This window comes from Polyodon spathula, chromosome 17, assembly GCF_017654505.1.
Source record: "Polyodon spathula isolate WHYD16114869_AA chromosome 17, ASM1765450v1, whole genome shotgun sequence".
Lineage (NCBI taxonomy): Eukaryota > Metazoa > Chordata > Actinopteri > Acipenseriformes > Polyodontidae > Polyodon > Polyodon spathula.
The window spans coordinates 33,971,123-33,997,901 of NC_054550.1; the positions used below are offsets into that span (position 1 = coordinate 33,971,123).

General features: G+C 38.3%; 1 protein-coding gene across 4 annotated transcripts in view; it reads left to right on the forward strand.

The window, feature by feature from the left end:
- LOC121329721 (nesprin-2-like) overlaps positions 1–26,779 on the forward strand; it is a 99,938-nt gene that overhangs the window by 11,974 nt on the left and 61,185 nt on the right. For 3 of the 4 annotated variants that reach the window (XM_041275423.1, XM_041275424.1, XM_041275425.1), the window contains 32 exons: positions 284–897; positions 993–1,163; positions 1,307–1,460; positions 1,988–2,592; positions 3,345–3,515; positions 4,075–4,225; positions 4,930–5,088; positions 5,914–6,081; positions 7,766–7,867; positions 8,536–8,739; positions 8,848–9,055; positions 9,169–9,281; positions 9,526–9,728; positions 9,898–10,005; positions 10,108–10,399; positions 11,135–11,304; positions 11,684–11,999; positions 12,284–12,448; positions 12,774–13,130; positions 13,728–13,861; positions 14,193–14,361; positions 14,448–14,621; positions 14,734–14,898; positions 15,412–15,570; positions 16,093–16,236; positions 16,585–16,716; positions 21,435–21,662; positions 21,883–22,038; positions 22,477–22,736; positions 23,013–25,122; positions 25,630–25,961; positions 26,135–26,279. In XM_041275423.1, coding sequence (XP_041131357.1) covers positions 284–897; positions 993–1,163; positions 1,307–1,460; positions 1,988–2,592; positions 3,345–3,515; positions 4,075–4,225; positions 4,930–5,088; positions 5,914–6,081; positions 7,766–7,867; positions 8,536–8,739; positions 8,848–9,055; positions 9,169–9,281; positions 9,526–9,728; positions 9,898–10,005; positions 10,108–10,399; positions 11,135–11,304; positions 11,684–11,999; positions 12,284–12,448; positions 12,774–13,130; positions 13,728–13,861; positions 14,193–14,361; positions 14,448–14,621; positions 14,734–14,898; positions 15,412–15,570; positions 16,093–16,236; positions 16,585–16,716; positions 21,435–21,662; positions 21,883–22,038; positions 22,477–22,736; positions 23,013–25,122; positions 25,630–25,961; positions 26,135–26,279 — 8,739 coding nt within the window. The remainder of the gene's footprint in view (positions 1–283; positions 898–992; positions 1,164–1,306; positions 1,461–1,987; positions 2,593–3,344; positions 3,516–4,074; positions 4,226–4,929; positions 5,089–5,913; positions 6,082–7,765; positions 7,868–8,535; positions 8,740–8,847; positions 9,056–9,168; positions 9,282–9,525; positions 9,729–9,897; positions 10,006–10,107; positions 10,400–11,134; positions 11,305–11,683; positions 12,000–12,283; positions 12,449–12,773; positions 13,131–13,727; positions 13,862–14,192; positions 14,362–14,447; positions 14,622–14,733; positions 14,899–15,411; positions 15,571–16,092; positions 16,237–16,584; positions 16,717–21,434; positions 21,663–21,882; positions 22,039–22,476; positions 22,737–23,012; positions 25,123–25,629; positions 25,962–26,134; positions 26,280–26,779) is intronic. The other variant, XM_041275422.1, reaches the window with a different exon arrangement.

Sequence of the window (26,779 nt, forward strand, 5' to 3'; positions counted from 1 at the left end):
TTTTTATTTGATGATAATTCTTTGTTGAGGCTCTTTCCAGGAGTTAAGGATGTGCATTTCCGTTCTAGTTACTTCTCTAAGTTATACTGAATGCAATGCGCTGGCAAGATCTTGTGCACTGTACAAAAAAGGTGTTTCCAAACTGCAAATCACTAGATGGCGCCGTCTGTTACTACTATAAAGACACTTTGGCTAATCTAGGCTTGGTTACATATGCATATGGCAAGCAACTAGAACTGAAGAGCAGCTTTAAACTGTTTATAAACTCTGTATTGTTTAACAGGAACTTCAGGAAAGTATCCAGCTCAACATCAGAAACAGCAGTACATTTGAGAGACTGGAGAGCCTGGCTGCTGCAGGATTGGGCAGCAGAGATCAGCAAGCGATCCAGAGCATTGTGCTTGTCTGTACAAATAAACTGGAAGAGATGGACCACAGCGTGCATGACAGTGAGGTGGCCATGAAAACCCTGGAAGCCTTGTTAGCATCACTGAGAGCAGCTGAAAAGGATATTGATCATTTACAAGCTACTCCGTCTTCAGATGTGATTTCTGTACGCAAAACCAAAGTACAGTTACAAGCGATCCAGCAAGATATAAACTCCATGAGGGACAAAGCCGTCCACATAGATGAGCTGCTGAACAAGGCTAATATCTGCCTGCAGGAAGCTGAATCCAGTAAAGCAATGACCTGTCAGCAAATGATTGCAGTACTTTCCCAGAAACTAGAGGACACAAATGAGTTTTTAATGAAACACGAACAAAGACTTCAACAAGAAGAAGTGGTTCGGTCAATCCTTGTTAGAAAGGAGGATCTGATAAAAAATCTACGGGAGATACAAGAGAAAACCGACAGCGAGGGACTGAAGGAACCGACATTACCTGCACTTCAGCAAAGGTTTGTCACGGTCTTGATTATTTTGTCCATTACAGGACAATTGAATACCACTACAGATACAAGTTATGTTAATAAAACTATTTCTTTACACACAGGTTGAGGTTCTTAAGCGAACTAAGGAACAATCTGGGCTCCTTTGAAGGAAAACTGCTAAAACTCAGAGAAACAGCCAATCAGCTTGTACTGATGTCAAGTGAGGAAAAAGCCAAGCATCTTGTGGACTTGGAGACACTGTGGGAGGAAACAGAGAGATCAGTAACTGAGAGGTAAATAGACAGATAGGCAAAAGTTCAAATCTGTGTCAATGTAAGACATTCTTTAACATCTGCATGTGTTCATGCTATCACAAGTTAACAGATTTTTTGACAGATCCTTCTGTATTTAAGGCTCTCACCTTATATTTTAACAGATTGAAATCCATGGAAACTGCTGTAAGATTCCTTGTCCCATTGAATAGTGAAGTCGCTCAGCTTTCTGATTCACTAGACCAGTTCAAAAAGAAGCCCAAGATTTTGAACCGGTTTACAATGCCTGCTGCTGCCTCTGTGCAGAAGGATTTAAAGGTAAAGCAAGTCACCAGAGCATCAGAATCTGGGGATTAAACTTAAGGACCTGTCTGTCTGTCCATATGTCACACTTACATTTTTACATGTACATGCAGTAGATGTAGGTCACGATGATCTTTTTTTCCAGCTGTACTGATAGACCTGATGTTGTATGGACAGCATGGTGGGAAAAAAGACCTCAGGCTTGAGGGATACTGTTCTCTTTTTGACTACTGGTATATGGAGGTAAAATCATGATGTGGAAGAAGGTGTTTAAACCTCTGTCTACTATATCTGGTCAAGGGAAATACTTTAAGCAGAGGAGGAAGTGTATTGAAAGCATACAGTTTCTAGAACAAGTTTTTGAGTGTGTTTTAACATCTTAATTGCGTCAATACAAAGTACATCTTTATTCCACAAAGTGTTATCTTTCTGTCAGTATTTCTGTCTTGTTTCATTCGATTACACAGAAGCTGAAGGGTGTAAACTAGTTGTCACCAGAAGATCTAATGTTGTTTTATTATCTAAACTGTATTATTTTACAGGAACTTCTGGAAAGTATCCAGTGCTACATCAGAAACAACTGTGCCTTTGAGAAAACAGGGAGCCCAGCTGTTGCTGGCTTGGACCCGAGAGACCAACAAGCGATTCAAAGCATTGTGCTTGTCTGTATAAATAAACTGGAAGAGATGGACCACAGCGTGCATGACAGTGAGGTGGCCATGAAAACCCTGGATGCCTTTTTAGCATCACTGAGAATGGCTGAAAATGATATTGATCGTTTACAAGCTACTCCACATATGGTTTCTCTATGCAAAAACAAAGTAGAGTTAGAAGCGATCCAGCAAGATATAAACTCCATGAGGGACAAAGCCGTCCGCATAGATGAGCTGCTGAACAAGGCTAATATCTGCCTGCAGGAAGCTGAATCCAGTAAAGCAATGACCTGTCAGCAAATGATTGCAGTACTTTCCCAGAAACTAGAGGAAACAAATGAGTTTTTAATGAAACACGAACAAAGTCTTCAACAAGAAGTTCTCCTGTCAATCCTTGTAAAAAAGAATGCCCTGATGGCACGTCTGCAGGAGGTTCAAGAGAAAGCAGACAGTGTGGGACTGAAGGAACCAACATGGCCTGCACTCCACAAAAGGTTTGTCATATATATATTTCTATATATTATTAACAAACTCTGAACTCCTCTGTTCTTAACTTTACTTAGTTATGTTTGGTTTCTGCATTTTACCTTATTTAATTAATTTGTTTATATAAATGTAAATGGTGATTGCAGGTTGCAACTTTTTATTACGTCTTTCTTTGAATACCTTAAATATGGAAATATATATATATATATATATATATATATATATATATATATATATATATATATATATATATATATATATATATATATATATATATATATTAAATTACCATACACATTACTTACAGTTCCAAAGTTAATATATGATAATAAGCACATGTATGACAACAGGAGGCTCTGTGGTCCAGTGGTTAAAGAAACGGGCTTGTAACCAGCATGTGCCTCGTTCAAATCCCAGCTCAGTCACCCATTGTGTGACCCTGAGCAAGTCACTTAACCTCCTTGTGCTCCGTCTTTCAGGTGAGACGTTGTTGTAAGTGACTCTGCAGCTGACGCACAGCTCACACACCCTAGTCTTGTGTCTTGTAAAGAGCTTTGTGATCGTGGTCCACTATGAGGCGCTATATATATAAATAAACATTTAAAAAAATTAATATTTAAACATAAGCATGTAGAAGCAATCCAAGCCTGGGAGGTGACCGTTACAGTTCTTCAATGACTCATTCAAATAGATTTCAAAATGTGTATTATTTGGGTCCAGTAATGGTCCTATCCATTGCTAACACTGACTTTATATCCAGGATGAGGACCTTAGAAGAACTAGAGAACCAGCTGCGCTCCAATGAAGGAGACCTGCAAAGACTAAGAGAAAGAGTCAATCATATCCTTCCAATGTCAAGTGAGGAGGAAACTATTAGCCTTGTGGACCTGGATACCCTGTGGGAGGAAACAGAACGAACAATAACCGAGGGGTAGGTGAAAAATAAACAGCTTCAGTCTGATACACACAGAAGAGAGTGTGCATTCCACAGGTCAGCTCCTGATTTCTCTGATGTGCAGCTCTACCTCTGCTCTCTTAAACTGTTCTTGACAGGACCAACCTGGTTTTAGCTTCAAATCACTGCCTTCAATGCAACCCTCAAATCTACATTTACTCAAATGAATGATTGCAGCATCTACTGTAGTTTCTTGTCCTGTTCTCGGATTGAAATGATCCCATTAACCAAATACTAATAAACCAACCTGAATAATGAATCCTTTTAATTAATTTTCACAATATCCAATGATCTGGTTCATTTTAACAATCCAGTAAATTAGAGTCTTTGACATACGGGTATATAGGTTTGGGGGAAACCATGGTTCTGTATCTATCCACTCTAATCTGATTCGAGATCGGGTAGCTTAAGTCCAATTACATTGTGCATACAGTATAAAAAGGTCAGTTGAACAGCATATTCCTTTTAAGAGAAGTGGTAAATGCATATTAAATGTATTACTAGACACAGTATAGTAACTCTTGCTCTCCACTAGGCAAGAACAATGCAGTGTGTTGATGGGACAGCTGAAGAAATTTCAAGGCTACCGAAGTGATCTATCCAACACTTTGCAGAGAGCAGAAACCATCATTTCAGAGCAGGCTTCTTATATGGGAAAGGACAACTTACACCGACTCATAGAGAAGGTTAATACAATGGATTGTGAAACCATTCACAGATTTCCAATTGTGTTTTGTGCATTATTATTTTGCATGAGAGAGACTGCTGGTCATCCAGTCATCAGGAAATGTTTATCTTTTAAAATGCAACATCAAAACTTTTATTTATCTGTGTTTTATGTAACGTAAAAAATAATTAAAATTTAAAGTGTAGTATTTCTATTTGTCACTAGGTGGCAGACAACTCGTTCTGTCATTTTACATTAAATCTAATGAATATTAAAACTGACTAATCGCACACTAGTCCTTGCCGTGATAATTCACATTGCAACATGTTCATGCAATTCTTTGTTCTTTAAGCATTTGTTTCACACTATATGTTGTCATTCTTTGTGCAGATTTGTAATTTGGGTACACTGAGCAAACCAAGAACTGTTTGTGCATTTAGGTTAATTTAAGACTATTTTGAGAGGCTGTCAAGTGTATAAGTCTTTGTCTATAAGTCCTTGTTTTAAGTCCTACTTTTTTGCAAGCGGCTTTCATTGTGGCAAAAGTTACAAGTTCCTCCTCTACATAAAGCTTGGAGGGGTTTGATGACTGTTTAAGCTACTTACAGGCCTTGTAATAAACTGGACAGCAACTAATTCACAGTTTTCATTCACTATGAAGCCCACAGATTTTCCTTAGAGCCCCTTTTTTTCTCCCTTCTGTGTTTCTCTAAACGTTTGCAGGTTAGCACAATGAAGGAGGAGCTGAGTGGCTGTTCTAACCACATTGATGAAATCCGGACCGTCTGCAGACAGCTGCAGTCACAGCTGAATAAAATCCAGATCTGTAAAGACACTGCATTTGAGAGCGAGGCCGACTCTCTCGTGGACCGGTGGTTAGATGTACGTTTGTTTAACGATACTGATTAACATACACATCTCATGTTAAACTGAACTGAGACAAAGTGATGGGTCACAAACTAAAAAAAAAAACCTAAAGGAGGCCCTGTCCATATGCCTTGGTTTGAAAAAAGATTTTCTTTGTTTCTTCCAGTCAAGTGCAGGTTGCTGTCCAGCTGTCGCCAGGGGATTGCAGCAGTGAACCGGGATAAAAATAATAATTCGGCATTCCAAATTGGGGAGAAAACCGGAATAAAAACCATTGGCGACGGCTAAGATAATAAATTAATTAATTAATTAAAAAAAAAGATTGAATAAAACATTTGAATTTGAGCTTGATGATGATGAGTTATCAGGGTACAAAACTGTACTGTATCAGTTTTGTGTCAGTTAGCAACGAATCGCTATCAGTGCCAAAAATGTGTTCTTTTCAGCAAAGTTCCTGTTTCTTTAGGCGGAGCATTTCCAACGGGAATATTCCGTTTCACCACAAGGTTGTTCCCTAAGCCGAAGTGTTAACTCAGGAGGTGTTCCTATACGCAGAGACTACTGTACTTTATAAATAGGTTACAATATATTAACTAACCAGAAACAAAACATTTGGTAACATGTTACTATGCTGCATGTTAACTGTTAATCAACAAAAAGGAGTTCGAAAAACTGTTATTGTTACAAAACTAGTAACAAAAACTTTTGAGTCCTTTACTCAAAAAAAGAGAGAAATGCATGATTGAAATATGAAAGGATGTCACAATTCAATAAACATTAAAAATCTTGATTTTTAGGTACTTTTTATTGTTTTAATCTTCCATGTACCATTCATGCCAGGTGACTGAGAAGACTGACATCTATCTGGATAATGTAAAATGCGGTCTGACACTGTGGGAGAAGCTTATTAGTTTAGCCAGCGACATTGAAGAATGGACAACGATCAAGCTGGGGGCATTTTCAGAGCATCATCGCTTCAGAAACCAGCAGGAGATCACAGATTTGGAGGTAATGTGATTAGCATACACACATTAATACAAAGATGCTGTGCCAGCAGCTTTCATAGATATCAGTTCCCATTTTTTTTAAGAACTTGTAAGCTCCTACTTCTGTTTTATAAAACGTCTCACTTGTACTTGGTCTTCAAAACAGTTCTTGAAGACATGCAGAATGCAATATGTGTAAAATGTTAGAAAATAAAACCTTTTTAATTTGCGTGTTGTTTGAACCTTAAGAATTCTCATTTACCTTAAGTTATTATCAGGTAAGATTTAGTCCTAGGTTGAGACTGAAATGCTTCTGGAACTAAAACAGTCAAATATCGACCACTGAATCTGAGTGTTGATTTGGGTAGAATATTAGCATATTAGTCATTTAAATAAATGTGACATCAAGTTGTTATAGCTGTTACCAAATTGAAACTTATATTGGTGCAAATAGCTGACCAATTGATTCAGGTTAAAATATGTTTTTCTATTTGGAATGCAGTATAAGAATCTTATAGCTTCCTCCCTCTACACAGATAGTCCCAGAAGAAGGTATTTTAAACAAGTATTAACAACATGCAGTTTTTATTGAAGCATTGTAAACAATATTGCAAACATGTCCCACACCTGTAAGCTGAAATATATAGATGGTACACCCCTACACTTACTGCAGTCATTTAAATTTGATTGTATAAATCACTGTACATCTGCCAGTACCCCACCCAGAGATTAGGTAACTCCTTTTCCGTGAAGCCTCAAAAAATCTACATGTTGATGCTTGAGATCATTAATCAGATCATGTGATAAACATGCAGCCAATAATGCACCCAACAACAGCACGTAATTTTATTTTGAATAGGTCGTTTTCGTTTGTGTTCTTTGACCTTAGTTCAGTTCAGCAGAGCTGTTGTGCTCATATGCAATGGAACCAACACTAACCAACACTAATTGACTGCACCCTGAGAATTCTTCAGCAAAAAAAAAAACGCTTCAGGGCTTATCTGAAACCATAGGGCAGGTTGGGATCATATTCTAATGGCATTTGCTGCTTGTGAATCTCCTGTTAAGTCACTTTAGATGTTTAATTTAACTCCTGGAATTAGGTCTTGGCAGATATATTTGTCCGTTGAATGATTGCTAACCAAGCAGGTTTAGTAGGTTCATTACCAGAAAAATCAGTGAACACCCCCAAATAGTGTTTGCTAGAAAAATAGTCCTGAATCAGGATCGGGACCATTCCGACACGGGTTTGATTGAAAAAGGTAAACTTTTTATTTTATTTTTTTTATTTTTACGTGCTTAATTGTAAATGCTTGGCATCGGTGTAAGGTTTTATTTTGTATAATGTAATTCCCTCTTGGCATTTTACATATAGTCATCTCTGCAGACGTGTGCATATCTGTTTAAAAAAAGAAAAAGAAAAAAACATGCAAGTTTAAGCAAGTTTTCAATCTCTCAGGGAAAATGCAGTGCATATTCTATACTAAATCATTTGAATGTATTTTTTCCATTCTATGTGCTGATGCTGGAATTCCACTTACTTTTTTGAAGGACTTTTTTTTTATTTTTCACTTGCATTTATTTAAAGATTCTGTTGCAAACATCTCATTGTAAATCTTTACAATTCCACCATCTTATGCATAGAGCTTCGTCGTGCACTTTGGTTTTGATGGTATCTTCTTTAAAAAAATATTTTTAATTCTCAGGATGAAATACAGGCTCAGGAGAGGAATATTGAGCATTTTCACTGTAGAGCTGCTGAGATACAAGAGCTTCTGCAAAGCAAAGAATCTCCTTTGGAGCTACAGGTGAGCAACAGGCTGGTTTCTTAGTTAGATGTTGAAAACACAAACTCACATTTCCTTTATTTACATATGCAGTAATACTGTAGTTCTCCTTAAAACCTGGCCTGGCCAGTCTTTAAGGATGATACATTAAAAAATATTTTTTAAAAATCTGTTTTTTTGCTGCTATTTAAGCAGAGAGTGTGTGTGTTTTTTTTATATATATATATATATATATATATATATATATATATATATATATATATATATATATATATAGTGGTAAAGTGGCAGTTCAAGGTTGAAAAAACTGCTTCTTTGCGCTATTATATTATTTACAAAACAAACATAACACGGAAACAAAGCAAAAGTTTAGAACAAAACACTTCTAAATAAACACAAGCACCCAAGCACAGCTATCCTGCCGCATAAACTAACCTTTCTCTTACTCAGTACTTGTTCAGGCTTGTCAACGTCTTCACCGAACCTGCTCTCCTTTTGCAGCACACAACTCCACACACTCCCTCCAAACACTGTTTTGTCACTTTCTATAGGGTGTTGCCAGGGTTTTATTGATAATAAATCAGTTACCGCTGGCCACATTCAATGCTTTTCAGTTAAACAATGTCTTCAACTGTAAGCTCATTCCAAGGGATTGGGCCACACAGTAATCTTGCTTCATATTGTTCTAGGTCATCGAAACCCAGCTAAAGAAGAGGATGGAGCAGGTTAAAGAACTCTATGAAGACAGCAGTGAAGTGTTTCAAGAGTTCACTGTTGTCAAGAAGCACATTGCAGACAGACTCATCCAGTCCCATTGCTGTCTACAGGCTATCGAACAGTCTGTACACAGCCTTGCTATTTCTGACCATCCAAACATTTTTGATCGATTAAAGGTAGTGTGCATGTAATGTTAATTGATCTATTAGAAACATCAATACAATCACCACATTAAGTAATACCCCTGTGTGGTGTCGTAATCCATGTCACTGTATTCTGCACAGAGCATCAGTGAGGACCTCCTGAATCAGACAGAACAGGTGGATTCTCTTCTGGAAGAGATCAACCTCATGGCCAGCGTGGCCAATCCACAAGACCTGGCAGAATTGAACAAGAACGGAGCAAAACTAACAGAAAACCTTCAAAGTGTCCAAGCATTGCTCTTTGAAAAGGTCCACTCCACTGAGGACCACTTCACCCACCAGCTAAGTGGTAAATAAGTTCACATTATCAGAATGACTTCACTGCAACACCAGTGTTGTCTTTTAATTTGTAAATGCCTTCTTGTTCCTTTTCTAACTTGGGTTATTTTATTTTTTTCGCAGATGAGATTAAAGTGAATGAAGACTGGCTTCAGCATATTCAACTGTCAGTGAATGAATGTTTTGAATATCCTGAGCAAAGGCAGGATGTTGAAGCTTCTCTCCATAAACTAAATGTAGGACTTTCTGAAGTTTTCATTGGTGGGCGCTTATCTACAGTGGGGACCAACATGAGATATTTCAGTGCAGAGGCAGCAGCAGAAGTCAATATTCCCTGCACTCAACCTGTTACATATTGTATTCTTTCAAATTGTTAGCAGTTATTATTTCAGTTACATAGTTCTGTCTGTCTAAATTATGCAGTGAACAGGAAGAATCCAATATCCGCATTAAACTGAGATATGTGGTTCATTCTTAAAGGATTTCCTGATGTCTAAAGAGGGAGAAAAGAAAATCCAGGACATTGAAAAGCGCTTCAGTGAAATAAGAGCCCATCTGCCTGTGAAACACGCGAACCAGATCAGTGGCTGGCTGCATAACCAGGAGGCAGAGCTCAAGACATTTACATCACACTGCCAGCAAAAACACTGGGATCTCCAGGACTGCTTAGAGTCACTCAATAAGTAAGATCCCCTATACCATATAGCAGCATGCACTATAGTACTGAGTGAACTTTCACTGCTGGTTTTAATAGTTCAGTAGTAATGTAGTGGTTGAGATTTGTAAGTGACCCATTCGTAAGTCTGTGTAGAATTGTTCTCTCTTGAATGACCCTGTGTTTTATCAATTGAGGCTGCAAGAAGAGTACACGCTTCTTGATCAGTGGTTGCAGAGCAAGGTACAGAATTCCCCTCTGGCTGAAGGACTGGAGCAGTTCTATCAGGAAATTGTAAAAGAAAGGTACAGTTGGCAATCCTTTTTTCCATTGCAAGTAAATGGAGGTATAAATACAATACAAAATATGTGAATTGAAATCTGTGTGCCTTTTATTTTATTATACAGGGAAAAGTTTGACAGCCTTAGTAGCTTTGTTGATTCCTTAAGGAAGCGAGGGCTCACCTATGACCATGCTGTCAAAGAATCTTCAAAACTGATCGAAAGATACCAAAATCTGCTGGTGCAAATTGCCACGGACACAGAAGCACAAGAGGCTCTTTCCAAAGACCTGGAGGCATTTGATTCTCTCAGAGACAGCACACTCACTTGGATAACAGGTTTAATAGAAAGCATTGACACTGTGCGATCAACAGAGGGCAGCAAAAGCTTGATCGAAGAAAGAATCCAGTGCACAGAGGTGAGGGCATGCAGAGCTCTGTGTGTATCTTTGTCTTTTAAAGTGCAGTACATACAGCCCGTTTCAGTCAGATAAAATCTAGAGTAACTATAGAACCTCTCATACACAGATATAGATGTTCTATACCTGCCTCTTCACTTAAACAAGTGTCCTAGTCTTTGAAAATGAATACCATAATTATATAAATCTATTTAACATCCATTAACCATCCTTCCTCTGCCAACACAATTCCTTGTTTTTTTCATGTTATAAATATATACCCTTCTCCTTCTCCCCACAGAATGTTTGCTTCATTGGTCAGTCAAGTGGATTTAAATATTCTTTGGAGTTGATGATAGATAGTGGAAATTGATATCCTCTCCATTTAGCCTAAGAGCTACAGTTCAGTCTCTGTGTCCGTTAATACTCGGCCAGGATGATGCACATTACCAATAATGTTGATGTGTGGTGCCTTTTGTGGTGTACCATACTGTTCACTGAGGTTGAATTTTTATGATTATGAACTTCTTTTTTACACTGTGTTGCAGCTAACTTTAAAGTCTATTAAGCCAGGGCAAGTTCTAAGAGCCTTACAAGGCAGCATGCAAGTATGGCTCTTGCCCTTCTGTCTCCTGGTCACTTGACATCCCTAGGTCTTGGTGATAAAGCAGTCACATGACTGTAGGCTTTTGTGAACATGTGTCAATATCATTTTACATCAGCATTACGCTAAACTTCTGCTGTGTCTTAATATAGGAAATCCTTCAGCGTAAACCTGAAGGGGATTTGAAAATACAACTCTTGGAAGATGCAGGCGCTAAACTGGCAGAAAAGATGCGCCTTAGAAAGCCTGAGACCGAGCAGACAATAGTTGAGATCAAAGGACAGTGGAATAGTGCTTTACAATCTGCAGAAGAGCATTGCAGGTAGGATGTCTTCATTGCACATTCCACTTACTAGACCCAAACCCTCTTTTATGAAAATAATGTCTATGTTTCTTCTTCAAAGCAAGCATATTTTCCTTGTTTGTTTTTTTTTTCAGACATTTTATTTATTGTGTACTTTTTCTGTAATTGAGCTGGAACCATAGCAATATTCAGGTACACATAATTGAACTTTCCTGATTGGACATCTAAAGTTATGAAGTATATTCTGGCTTTAATTTTTGTATAACCTGCTCTTTAATAGACATGCTGTTGGTCTTGGACTCATTTTCCTAAATACAGCATCCCTTAGTTATGCTTTTTGTACACGACTTTTTAAGTTATGTGTTTGTTTGTTTTGTTTTTTTTTTGCTTTTTCCAGCCTCTTAAAGGAAATTCTAGGTCGATGGAACAGTTACTTGGAAGCCAAAGAAAAATTTAAGTTAAAAATAAGTGAAATCTCGCAACAGAAATTCAACCTTTCTCTGGAGTTCGTGTGGCCGGACCTGACAAGGAACTATGAATCATTAGAGAAGTGCAGGATGTTGCTACAAGAAGCCCACAGCATATTAACAGCATTTGATATGCTAAAAGTGCAGAAAGATGCCCTTTTTCACCTTACTCATGATGTGAGTTTTAATGAAGCATCTTGGGTTGAAATGTTAAACCCTAATCACTGTCTCATGAAGGATTTAAAGGTTTGTACCTAGTATAAACACATATTTTTCTCTCTTGTACCAGTTGTCATGGCTAATGAAATAATTATAAAGCATTGTTGCTGTTTTTCTGTAAAGTTGTTTTCAAAAACAACTTTTATTTTTTTTTTTAAAGAAACTGAATTTCAATCTGAAATATAATTTAATTTTTCTATTTGAAACTGTTTCCCCCAAAGTTCATGAAGGCCATGCTTCCTATTTTAAGATAGTTCACTTTTTTGTTATGTAGAACAATCAACATGTACCCTGATTCAATGTAATTATAGGGTTTGGTTCATACGTTGGAAGATAGCATTCAGAGGAACCATCGCTATCAGAAATTACTGAAGGAGTTCCATACCACTCAACACTCATTTAGCAAGGAAATCCCATCTCTCGGAGCTACTCCTAAAGAAAGACCAGCATTGGAAAAGACCCTTAGTAGATTAAAGGTAATATTTCTATCTATGAAATGTATTTAAAAATCCATAGTTCAGGGAGGACTTCTGGGAAATAGCTATAGAAGCCTAGAGATGCATTGTCCATTGCATTGGTTGAGAGGATGCTTGTCCTTGATACTTAGGAGTTAACAGTAAGAACATGACTTGGTGCTGGCTTAAGATCACACAGAAACAGTACTGAAAGTAAGGAAGGTATAGACCACAGTGATGGTGAAGGATAGCATTGAGCAGTTTTATCTTCATAATCATGTGTGAAGACTTCAGTGCAGAACCTAAACTGTGTTTGTGTGATGAGTCAGCACTGTCTGTTTCACAGAGTATGCTGATTCCCATCTCCCGTCAAGAAGAAGTATTAAGAGACATAACAGCTCTGGGTGATTCCCTGAAGAAAAATACCACTCGGTCCGGGCAGGCAGCGATCACACAGGAGATTCAGAGCCTTCAGAGCCAGCACCAAGACACCAGAAGGGCAATAATGCAGGTGGAGGAGCACTGTGAAGGTTTGCTGAATGAACTTCTCCAGTCAGAGAAGGAGTTTACCAGAAGAGTACAACAGATGAAGCAAGATGCTGCTGAACTAGAGGGAGAGTTGAGTGTGCTTCCCCAAACACAGAGTCCGATACAGGAAAACTGCAGCTTGGATGAGCTAGCAGAACACTGGAGGGTGAACATGGTAAATGGTCTTTCTACTCTTATCTCTCCTTTTAAATTGGGAAGATGAGCCTGGTTACGAGTCCATCACCAGTGTGCAGTCGGTCTTCCAATCACCAGTGCCCTGTAACAAATCCTGCTGGGAGTTTTAACAGCTACCTGCCTCTGGTTCAGCTAGGGAAAACATTAGGAGTGCTAAGCATTTTAAGTTCAAACTTTCACAGCAGACTCAAAAAAGAAACTGCTTTTAATTAGTACTACCTATTTATTGCAAATACGGTTTTACTGTACATTAACTTTGCATTCATTTTAATGTTTTGTTTGACCCTGTATCTGATTCATTTCTCCTAAAACTAACAATGCAAATGTATTTCAGCAACAACAATGACCTGCACTGGGCGTTATTTGTAAGTGCAACAGAAGGAGTTCAGTTTCAGTGGTATCATTTCCCTGAAAATAGTGATCAATATGATTTTTACTGCTGGTCTATGTTTGAATCCTAATAATAATGATCTTTTAATGAGGTGGGTGTGAATGATTGTGTTGATGTTCAGTTTGATTATCTTACTGTAAAATTGGGTATTTTCCTGTTCACTGTTTAATAAGGCTTCTCCTTCAGGGCACAAAGAACACTTTGGATCGTCTTGAAAGCAGAGTAGAAAATCTTAAAGCTGACCGACAGTTTTGCACATCTCAGCAAATGCTTCCAGAAGCAACTGTGGATGCCTCTGAAGTAATCCAAATTTATTACAGGTAAAGAGGCACTGGAACTGATATCATAAATACATTGCCAATCTATCAGATTCCAAACAATAATGTAGCAAACAATTTAATATATATGCTTAAATATACTAAAGGATAACGAATGCATTGCGTGTGGAGTGTGAAGCTTAAGCTTCACTTTCTGAATAATTCAGTGCTGCATTAACTTGCATTAACAGTGTTTAACAGATGTGGTTTGCAGTGCAAAATTATTGAAGTTTTGATTATGTCAGTGATATAATACGATTTCCACCCCTGTGTGTTTTATGAAGAACTTAACTGAGCGCTAATTACTGACAGAGTTCTGTTTTTCTGTTTAAAGATTATTGTCGCAAACCTCAGACAGGTTGCACAGTAGTAAAGTGACCCTAGAAAATCATTTCTTCAAGCCTTTACAAGCTTTACAGCAATGGACACTTACAGCCAAGTCAGCACTGTGTGTTCAAACCCACCTGTCTCCAGACTCTGCCCTTGCTACAAGTACCATTCAGGTAAACAGCTGGCGAAATCATAATACATTCTGGGTAACAGAAACACTGACAAGAGGGTGGTAAATAACAAACACTATTTCATGCAGGATCTTCTCAACCAGCGTGAAATGCTAAAGAAAGAACTGGAGGATATTCTGTCATATCAAGAGCTCCTAATGGATGCTCTAGGGGAGGAGCAGAGCGAGAAGTTGACAACAGAAATATCGAATACATTACAAGAGGAGACTCAATATACCACCACCCTCTGTCAAGAACTACAGGTAAGAGAACTCAGGATCCTAATGGACAAACATAAATATTTTTATACAAATTAGAACTATGGAGGAGAACTATATAACTACAGCTGAATTTCCTACATTTGTTCAACATTAGGCTCTTGAAGATAGAAAGAGACACAAAGAGGAAAGCAGATATCAGCAGTCTGATACATTAGCTGGAGAAACTGGAATCAAAAAGGAAATACCTCAGCCTGAACTCCCAGAGGAACAGCAACAGATTCGAACACCTCCGGTGTTGATAAAAAACACCAGCTTAATGGTACAACATTGTGATGTATGAGCTGCTTCTTAATGGCTTGTTGACGCAACAGTAAAATGCAGTTACACATGAACTCCTTGCTGCATGTACAGTAGTGCGCTGCACATTTATTAGAACACCCCTTTCTTCTGTTGTTTTGATTTGTTGTGCATATGAAATGAAACCACTTGTAACTTAAAATCTTGCAAAATTGTCAAAATAGGGAAATTAGTGTTTCTCATTTAATTAATGACTTTTTAACAGGCCCCACATGCAGTTAACTTAAAATAGTAAGGTAAAAGGAACACATAGCCACACATGGTCAAACGCATGTGACTATTTAGAAGTTGTTTAAGATGCCTAATTAAAGCACAAAGTGGTCTAACATTTTCAAACATGAGTGTCTGTTGTTTCTATATTGCTGGCTGAAAATTGAAATTCTCAGACCCAGAGGTTTTCATGCAGGTAGGTATATAAAGGATATACATGACAAATCTTAAGGTGTTCTAATACATTTTCACACGACTGTTTTAGACAATTCAGGATCAAAATAAACATGGAGAAGAAGGCAGTTATCATCTGATTGACTGTCCACATAGAGAAGCTGGAGTAGAAGTGGAACAAACCCCACTTCTGTCTTTAATTAAACCTGACCTACTGGAGCAACAGATTCAGACATCTGAGACCCATCAGGTACAATTCTTCATGCTACAGTGTTGCTTGACTTACCTGTTGCTAAAAGTGAGTTAATGCATTCAAGCAATCCCTATATTTCTATGTTCTTTTGTGTAAATTCTGTCAAATACATAAGGATAAGAATGAGCACTGCAATCTTTCTTTGAAATTATGTCTGTCTTGAAAACAGGAATACGCTGGTGTGCTCAGATATTATAGCCAATCATTCTTATCAATAAATCTGCTGTGCTAAATGTTCGGTAGCACTGTAGAATACAGGGCATACATAACCATGTTATAACATGTTAATAACTATGTAACTCCTAATGGTATATCCTCTTATATGTAAACTACTATGGAATACATGTTTAATTACATGGAAATGGCCTGTAGATTGCTGTTACCATGTAGTTACATCAGGTAACAAGCTGTAGTTTACCAGACCACCTCTGTAATCTAAAGTATACATACAACATACTCAAACATACTCTACATACAACATACTCAAACATACCAAATACATGGTTTCTTTTTCTCTAGGATATTCTGGTTCCGTCTGGTGACGGTCAAAAGGAGCTAATAGAGGTAAGGTCAGCGGAGCAGCTACAGATAGACATCGGGGGGCAGGAGAAGATGATGGAGCTGGGAATGTGTTCCTTCGTTTCCAGCCCTGGGATCTTTGGGGTAATTGTAACTATAACTACCTTGTACTACAATACCTGACAGGTAGTGACACCCAAGTGGAAGAAACGAGGCATAAAGCCATTACAGTTGTGAGACGTTTTTGTTAAATATGGACACATTATATACTCCTGTTTCATAGAGATTGAAATGACTTCAATTGATAAATTAATCCTACATATAAAGTAGAGGTCCTGTTTTTGGTTTCTTGACTCTTACATTTTGATGAAAGATTGAGACTTTCAAAATGTCTCATATTTACCCCAGATGATCCCCTTCCCTAAAATGTGTATTTGCAATAAGTTTTGCAGAGAAAAAGCATTTTTTTGTGGTTTTTCTTCACTCCTTTAGGAAACAAAGAGGTATGAAGATAAAAACAACTGGGAAGAGGCTACTGGTTCTGCTACAGTAATTGGACTCCACGAGGAACAAACACCACTGCCTGACCTCCTGGTGGAACAGCAAGTGCTTCAAACACGTCAGGTATGGCAAAATATATATTAATAACAATCAGAAATCACTTCCTGTATGTTCCAAGATTTACATTAACAAACAGCTGGATATAAAAAAAAAAATACTGTGTACAATTAGGCTCCTCAGGATCAAGGGAAAGGTTTTCCCTGCTTTTTCTGGAGAAAAAAACAACTAGAGACTTGTGCTTTACGTCTTTTTGGTGATGTCGGACAGGGTCTGGCATTGGACTGGAAAGGGAAAATTGTAATGTCAGACCTGGTCCGACATAGGACCGCAAAGGGTTAAGAAGATAAAAAGGGTGAAGAAAAACCCCCCCCCCCCCCCCATGAGATTTCATTTATTTCTTACACAGTAAGGAAGGCTTTTAAAATTAATCGTTCCTGCATACATAATCCATCTCATACAGTTTGCAAATGAAAAACAACAGTGTGGAGCTGACAAGGAGCTCAAAGTGTCACAGAAACCCCTGCAGTCTTTACAAGAAATACATTACCTTACCTTTGCTGTGTCCTGTTGTTGTCCACATAGCAGCATTTTCTTTCAACATATTCCCGGTAGTTTTTATATTTTTGTATTCACATGTCATAGGTTAATAAACCTAGAGAGTTACTTTTTTTTTTAAAACTTTTACTTGGGAACGCTTGCCAAGAGAGAGATGGATTTATTTATTATTTGAAATACTGCACTGTATCTAGTTCTTGCCCCCTCCGTCCACAATGCTGGTACTCTGATTAAGATGAGAGGCGTATTGTGGGAACAGAAAACCAGCATTGTTGCAGGAGGGAGTACAATCCTTAAATAAATAAGTAAAAAGATCTGCTGGTGAAGCTCCTGAGTAAATGTTGAGAAATGCATTGTCGTTGATTTAGGACCTCTCATATGTGATAAAAAAAAGAAGAGTTGGCAATATGTTTAAAAATACAGTGCTGCTATACGGACAACACAGGACACAACAAAGATAACGCAATGAGTTTCTTGTAAACCTTGCAAGGTTTTCTGTAACACTTTACAACAGTGATCAAGTCCATAATAAACTGCATGTCAGGGTAGGAAACAAGACCAGAGAGTAAAATATCCTGTTAATATTTTTTAATGGGGAACCACTTTCCTCAATGTGCAAATGAAAAGCTGTAGAGACTCGCTGCGCAGACAGGAAACATAAATAGACTGATTTATCCAGGTCATTACACCCAATTGTAACTAGTAACAACAAATGCAGGCACACTTCTGAGTCATTTAATTAGCCCTCTGAACAGTTTTATTTTGTTTGTAAATAGCAAATAGGATAAATCTTGATCAGATTGCCTCAGACTTGGAGGTTTTGGTAGCCTATTTTGATAAAGCCCATTAGTTCACATAAGGTTATGACTCCCTATACAAGTGTACAAGTGTACATACTTGTTATAGATCCATCATCGTTGTTTTTCAGCACTATCAAAGTCGGTACTTAAAGGATTACTGGAGCATGCAGCCGGTTAATATTGCAAAATCTTTCTGGGTTTAAATTCATTGGCCTATTGGTAAATTTGAATTTAAATTAGCAGTTCAATACATTGCATCTGTATGTCACAGTTATTGATTCAGGTAAAAGCCTTTTTCATGAGTAATTGACTCTCTCACTGACAGTATGAATGCACAGTTATTCCACTTTATTAGTCATCTTGAGATGCCAGATGGGCTCAATACCAATAAACTCAGATTTCTACAAGCACTGACTGGGTTCAGGTTTGTTTCAGATCTCAGGTGCTAAGTTTATAAGGGGTAACAGATGGATGCCAATTGAGCTATTGGCAGTAGGATTCTTGCTGGCCAGCCATAACCCTGCTCTGAAGGACTTTGATAACGGACCAGTGCTAATGAAACCAAGTCTTAAAATAAAGGTGGAGAAGCTGATTAGTGAAAAGGAAGAATTTAAAAGACTCTTTTGCAGAGCATGAAAATGGAGTAGCAAGCACTGCCTTGAGGCAGCAGATTAGTTTTTATTTTACGATTGGCAAGCAGAGTACAGTGAGCCTCTGAGGGAGGGTGTAACAGGCTAATAGAGGGTCTGGGTGAAAAAAAAGAGAAAGGCCTCAAGCAACAGACGCTGCCCAAGGAACAGCAAAACAGGCCCTCCCTTAAGGGAGCTATAGCTTCAGCTACAGAGACAAGGAAGGAGTGGAATTAAAGGCTAGGATGAGTCAATACCAATTCCCAGTCAAGTCCATAAGCAAGTCATCTTTAGTATAACCAAACCACTGGATCCCCAGTGAAGCACATGTATGCAGAATAATCAGTTGCATGTTGTATGACAAGGCACATTGATTTGCTTTTAAAATATTTTGGTATAATGTTTTATAATACAGACACAATATTCAACGTAATGTCGTTAACCCTTTAAAGTACATGATGCTAACAAAATAATTTCAGTACATTTTGCCTAATATGTAGTACTATCATTTCGAAGGTCTCACATTTTTGAACAAACGCAGATGTTTTGGTAAAGGCGAATTTTATTTTATTTTTTATTATAATTTAATTGAAGCTGTTAGTGAAGAAAATTTGGTGATCTCTCCTTGCAGGTGCTTCAATGATACACATCCGGTCAGCTCAGTGATTGTGTACCATAAAGAGTAGCAGGGTTTCGAAAAATATAGCATTACACATCCCCACATATTGCTCCTCTGTAAAACGTCAGAATGTTAAAAACAAAAATAGAAATTACAGGCGCGTTATTTAAACAGTTGCAGCAACACGTGGGGACGTATAATGCTATATTTTTCAGAACCCCGCTACTTACTCTTTAAAGACCAGTGCTAAGAATGTTTGCTTCAGTCATTACGTGAGTGATTGTAACATGTTAAGTTTCTTATCTTTGTATCTATTTCATAATGGGCTTTTTTTGTTTTTTTTTAAAGTTTTGTCAGGGTAACTTCTCAAACCCCAACAAGTTCACACAAACTGTTATAAGTTAAATTTAAAAAATCGTGACCGAAGGGGATATGTTACCTGTTTTGTGTTGTTCTTGCCTTCTACAAAGTTATATAATTTATCATGATTGTTTTGGGTCTACACTGAAATATACGTTTTCTTTGAAGAATGCTGAGTACAAAAAGTAGTGCTTATAATGAGGTAAACCATTATTGACTGAGGCTGCGCTTTATTACTCACATTTATAATTTAGAAGTACGGGGCTCCAGCAGATCACCAAGATCACCAGGATAAACTTCTGGGCGGAGGGAGACAATACAAAACACACTGGACTCCCTGTCTCTTGAAACAGAAACTATTCCAAACAAGAGTTTCAAAACTCATTTACTGTAAGAGGCCAGGGGCTCTTCATTTGAAATTGAAATGAAAACATTTAGGCTGATATTATTAGATCTATTTGTTCAATTAATTTATCTGTTGTAGGGTTAGGCTACTCCCTGAACTTCAATTTGAAAGTACATTGTGTGACAACTGAATTATCATCATTTTGTTCTGTACAGTGAGTACAGATTTCTTTAGAGCAAGATACTTTAGGAAAATACTAAATAATTCACCAATTCAGAATAATGAACCACTCCAGTGTATGTCCCTTTCCATTCCTGGCTGGCTTCAGATGCATTATGCCATGCAGTGCTTGTGTCACAATACATATGATTCAGTAAAGACCTCTTAATTGAAAGCTGTATCTGTGTATTAATAGACAGTTCAGAGAAGCGGCGCATAGCATTAAGTTGGTATTGTTACTAAGACTTTTCAGGATTCATTATTTTAACAAAGTTGGTTCCTATAAACAAACCTTAGGCAGGACACTCAGCAGTTCAGTATTTGACAATGAAGCTCTAACTGATTGCAATTGCACTTTATACCCCAATTAAATAATATTAATTAACTTTATATAGTGGACCACTATCATAAAGTGCTTTACAAGCTGAGACTAGGGTGTGTGAACTATGCATCAGCTGCAGAGTCACTTACAACAACATCTCACCCAAAAGATGGAGCACAAGGAGCGCAGGGTCACACAGTGAGTCAGTGGCTGAGCTGGGGTTTGAACCCAGGACCTGCTGGTTACAGCCCTGTTTCTTTAACTGCTGGACCACATGACCTGCTGAAAGGATCTGGCTATTTAGGTCAAAGGTGTTCGAGTAATATAATATGAAATCTGGTTTTTCACAATCCTGTTCAATTTCACATTGAAATAAAATTCACTGGTTTCTGTTTGCAAAATTCTTCCACAGTTTAGCCTTATACACACTTTATTCAATGTCACTGTGAGATCAGCTAAGGATGTTCCTGCTACTACTAGCAGAAGTAAGAGATCACGGATCAGATAATAAAGCTTAGTTACAAATCACTTTTTTCTCCCAAATGTAGTTTTCATTATTATATTGATAGCATTTTACAGTAAACACCTGCATAGATTACACAATACTAACCTTAAATATGTTCAAACAATATTTCAAAATTTATGGCACACAATAACTCTTATAAGTTTAACATAGCGGGATGCTGGACACAAACTGGCGACCCCACGCATCACAAGCGAGCATTTTAACAGTAATGCCAAAGAGCTGTTCTTGTTGGCATTCATGGTTTTAAGGACAGGACAGAATCCATAACAGCAGTACATCATACTGCCTGTTACACAAGTAACGTGGGCAGTAGTCAGATGACTTGCAAGGAATTTAAAAAAATAAGTAATACAGCAAACAAACATAAATGAAAGTGAAACTTAGCTTCGGCATTTTTTTTAACAGGAACAGGAATACAGTTGTTCTGATTCACTTTCTGCACAGAGCAAGAGGTCACAGTTCACAGAATTAGAGCTGGAATCGGAACACGTTCCTGCTGCTGATAGCAGGAGTACTCAAGACCTTCAACAGCAAGATGGTAATCTGAAGGAAATGCAAATCTCCAAAGATTTTCAGCTGGGGACTGAAACTGCCTCCCAATTGCGCAGAACTGCTGAGTGCATGGACATTGAAGTAAGTACTTTGTTTCTCCTAACTGTTATATTCCTTTTGCACATCTATGGCTAGTTTCACAGATCTGTGAAACCAGTCAGCAGATCAAACTTATTTGAAAGTTATTTTTTATAAAATTGTGATGCTTTGTTGTTACTGGTTCATAGCATGCCTTGCTGATTTGGAAGACTTATTTTGCCTATGTTATGCTGTGGTATAGGTGATTGTTCATTATTTTCAGGGAGACAAATTGAAGAAGGCTTTGACAAGATATGCTGCTTTAAAAACAAAACTGGAGACAGAACTTATTGAAGCCTCCCAAAGGGTCAGTTACCTTAAAATTCAAGCTGCTGAACTAAATATAGAAGCAATGAACAAACAGCTGAATGAAATAGAGGTAAGGGGCATAACTGCAATGTGCATGTTGCATCATTATACTTATAATACATTTGTAATGCATAAACCATAGCAGTACACTGTGTCTTAAACAGCAGTTCTGTTGTTTCCACAGGTACCCATGCAAGACAATAACAGTTGTTGTTGCTTTTTTGTGTAACTGTTTTACACACAATATACAGCAAATGAACAATTATGTAAGGAACATTTTAGGTGCACCCATTCGTGCCTGGCCTCCTTGTTCATGCTTGGGGATGTTTGAAAAGCTCCAGTTCTAATTCAACAAGGAAGATTAAAAGCATTTAAAATGATAGCACCACAATAGCAGTACTGAAGTTGCAGCGTTGCTAACAACATGGAACTATTTTGAATTAATCCAGGACTCACAAAAAAAACATAATCTTATCCCTTATGTTATTTATTCTCTATCCAAATCTAGGAAGTTTCCAGGGTCTTTGAACAGAAGCAAGCTGCCGCTTTGAAGCAGATGGAAGATGCTGAAGTCAGTGAACTCAGAACAGTACCCCAAACTGATGTTGAACTCATTCAGGCGCAGTGGAATAAACATGTACAAGACATATCCTCTCTAAAACAATCCAAAGAAAGTCAGCTGTCTCTGATTCAAGAATATCATTGTAGCGCTTATGCTGTCAGACACTTAACTGAAAAACTATCAGCTGAGCTGGAAACCTTGAAATTGTAAGTCTGGTGCTATCACTCCATTTATTTAATATTTTCTGATTGAAGCTGTTGAGGGTATTTTATGATAGTTGAGTCTAGATAATATTTTATGCCTGTCTCAGTAAAATACATGTTTAAGCATTAACTTTAATATAATATCAATGTCAACATAAAAGAGATTACAAATGTGAAATCAATTATGACTGGGTAGCAAATGCCTGGTTGTTACTGAAATGCACATCAGACAGTTAGCACAGTTCCAGGATTTGACTTTGTTTTGTTTTTTCTTGGTAGGGGTTCTGTGGAAAGTAGTTCATTCCATGCAGAAACAATTCAAACAATTCTATCCACCGTCAAGCATGAAAAAGTTATCTTGCAAGAACTGGGCGGGAAGCAAGAGAAAATATCCCAGCACTTGAATGAAACTGAGAACAAAGCTATACAAATTCAACTGGAATACTGGGATCAGAAGTGGAACCAGATGGCATCAGCAGCAGAAAGGACACTCTATGTGGTGTCCAAAGAGGTTGAGGAGTACAGATGCCTTCTGTTAGAGTCACATGAGCTGCAGAAGCTGGTTGATCACCTGCAGCATTCACTTGCTGATCTCAAGGGCTCGCCACCTGAGGAAGAAATCGATAAGAGGAAAAGCTGGATGATCCTAAGTACTGACCTAATGGCTGCTCAACACAATTTCACCCATCTAAAGAGAATCTCACAGATATTGATTCAGCACATGCTAGGGCAAAGGGAAAAGGACTGCTTGGAAACTTCAGTCCATCAGTTGCAAGCCCGGTTAGACCTCATGCAAGAACAAGCTTCAGCACACAGTGAGGAGGAGAAGGAGGACACCAGCAGCGCCACCGCGGTCGGCAAAATTATGAAGGTGATGAAGAAGGCTTTCATGTGGGTAAAGAAAGCTGATGGTGACATCACCGCGTATAACAGAATAGCGCTGTTTCCGGAAGACGTCAGTGTTCAGATAAATAATTTCAAGGAATTGCAGTCTGAAATTATAGCCAAGCAGTCCACAATGGACTCCTTTGTTTCGGAGGTAAAGGTAATGATGTCAAGGTTGGATGAGAAAGATGTTTCTAAAGTGTCTTGTTTGCTGCAAACATTGAATGATTTGCATAAATCAGCTGCTCAGAAATCAAACCAAAAACTACAGGAACTGGAGTCTGCCTTGCAGGCTAGAGAAAGGTTATTTGAAAAAATTGCTTCTATTAATACCTGGGTAGAAGCACATACCGAAAAAGAACACATTAAGGAAAATGACAGTGAAAGCAATACTTTAGAGCTTGAGCATCAAGTCAAAGAGAGTAATGACATTTTACACGAGTCCAAAGAACAGGAGATGCTTCTGGAATCTCTTTTGATGAACAGCAAGGAGATATCTGCAGAGATTAACATTTCTGAAAACTATTACTTGAGTGACAGATTAAAATGCCTGCAGAACAATATCATAAGAGTTATTACTTCTCAAAAAAAGAGATGTTGGAATATAGAAGAAATGTTAAATACACATAAAAATACAGAAGGGAAATTGGAATCGCTGGCGTGTGATCTGAAAGAGACAATATCGTGCATGAACATAGATGGAATTTTATTAAGTAAGGATGCTGTTTCCACTAGAAATGCCTTAAAACTTAAAATATTAGAACACAAGTCTCAACTTGATCAGTTATGTAGCTGTGACTATTTGGAAAAGGAAAAGCTGAGCAAACTACAATCTCTGCTTGCTGATACAGAGAAGAAAATGAAAAAGTTGAATTCAAGTGTTCAGGAATATGATAAGTATCAGACTGTTTTGCAAAACATTGAGCATCTCAAAGAACGTGCAGAGAAAGAAATCCTGCACATTAAAGAAGCGCCTGGTTTTAAAATCGACAAACTTAAAAGATGTCAGGTTCTTCTCCTTGATCTCCAGCAATGGTTGTTGTTATGTCAACAGGCTGGTGACACGTTAAACAAGATCTCCCCAACTTTGGATCCATCATTGTTGGACTCTGAGGAACAGAGAATCCAATGTTTAGTAGAGGAGTGTAACAAGTGGAACCAGGCTCTCCAGAAGGAGTCTCTTGACCTTGAGAAACAACTTTTAGAGGAGCACGACTTCCAAAAAGTACAGGAAAGCACTTTGGACTTCTTAAAGGAAGCAAGGCATGAGCTTGCATCTTCATGCACAAGCTTGGATCAAGAAGTAGTTGAAAGGAAACTTCAAGAGTGCAAAGTCCTTCAAAACTACATGCAAATATGCATGCGTATCCTCAAGTCTCTAGAGCGCAAAGAAGTTGAATCTCTGAAGAAGGCAGCCTCAGATTCACCTGGTACCACGGAGAAGAAGTGTAATGAAATAGAAGACATGGAGAGACAGGTTAAGGATGACTGTGTCTTACGTATGGTAGGTTGAGAATACAAAACATAATGGTCATTGAGATCAAAGGTATCACATTGCATATTCAATATTTGTATTGATTAATAATTGATGCAACATGCTTGGAATTTTGACAGGGAGGTTTCCAATAGTCCTACCTTACCCGTCCTTCCTGAATTCTGATAAGGGCCAAGACTTTTTCCAGATTTTTCTCAAAAGACCATATAGAGAGACTGGATTGTAAAAACATAACAAATGTCCACATAACATATACATTATACTTTTTACATTTTTCCTTTTAAAATTTGCTAAAACTTGATTATCTAAGCTCACTTATACCAAGAATTTAGGACCTCTGTGCACTGTTTCTAGCAATTTAAAGATATATTTGACTGGGGCCCCTCACACTGTATTGCATGCTACAGTCAATAGAATAGACATATTCAAAAAGAAACATTCAAATTCCTGATTCTGCCTTTTGACATTCTATTCCGTTAGAGGGTGCGAAGGTTAATATGAGTTTTTCTCTTTCAGGATATTTTGATTAAAGCGAAGGAAGCAGCCAGAGAGTATGATGAAGTTGTTAGAACTGCTGCTGATTTCCTCTGCCAGTCTGAAGCCAGCCTCCTGCACAGACCAGTCAACGTGAGCTTCTGTGAACTGCAGCTGCAGCAACACCAGCAAAACCTGAACAAGTGTCACGTTGGATTCGAATCCAAAATCTCTGACTTGCAGCAAATTCTCCCCAGACTGGAAAGCATATCTCACACTTTTTTGCCTCAACACGCAAATATATTAAGTGAATTGCTTGTAAGGAACGCAGTATTGAGAGCGCAAGCTGAAATCAAGCTAGAAAGAATGCAAAGGTAATCCATTTTACCGTCTTTGCGGTATCAGGATGAAAAATTCATAACAGACCAAAGTTTGTTGTTATTGCACCCACTATGCTCTTCCCTCTGTCCAGCTTGTATTTGACCATTTAACCAAAAACCACAACTACATCTCACCCCCCCACCCCGCCCTTATTCTTCTTGTACAGGTGTGCTGAAAAGTACAAAAGCTACAAAGAATACAAGCAGGAGATCTCCACTAATTTCAATAACTTGGAAAGGATGTTTGCAACGTCTGTATCTCAAAAAGCAACTTCTTACAAGGAATCTCTAGAGCAGCTAGAAGAACTTAAGGTTAAGTATTGGATTTTTTTTATTTTATTTTATTTTAAATTTAGTCGTCGCCAATGTTTTTTTTTACCCCAGTTTTCTCCCCAATTTGGAATGCCCATTATTTTTATCCTGGTTTGCCGCTGCAACTCATCCTGCGCCGACTCGAGAAATGCTGGCAGACACACGTGTCCTCTGAAAGGCGTCCTGCCAAGCCGTCTTTTTTCGTGCTGCAGGCCTAACAGCAAAGCCAGCAGACCCATAGTGCCAGAAGACAACACAGATCTGAGTGGCTTCTACAGCAGACCCGCAGGCGCCCTATCAGCCACAGGAGTCACTGGTGCGCGGAGTCCGAGGATTACCCTGCCGACCTGAGCCCTCTCCACCCAGGCGGCGCTCGGCCAATTGAGCGCCGCCCCCTGGGAACTCCTGGCCATGATCAGCGATAGCATAAACTGGACTTAAACCAGCAATCTCCAGGCTATAGGGTGTATCATGCCCGCCACTCGGGAGCCCCCAAATAT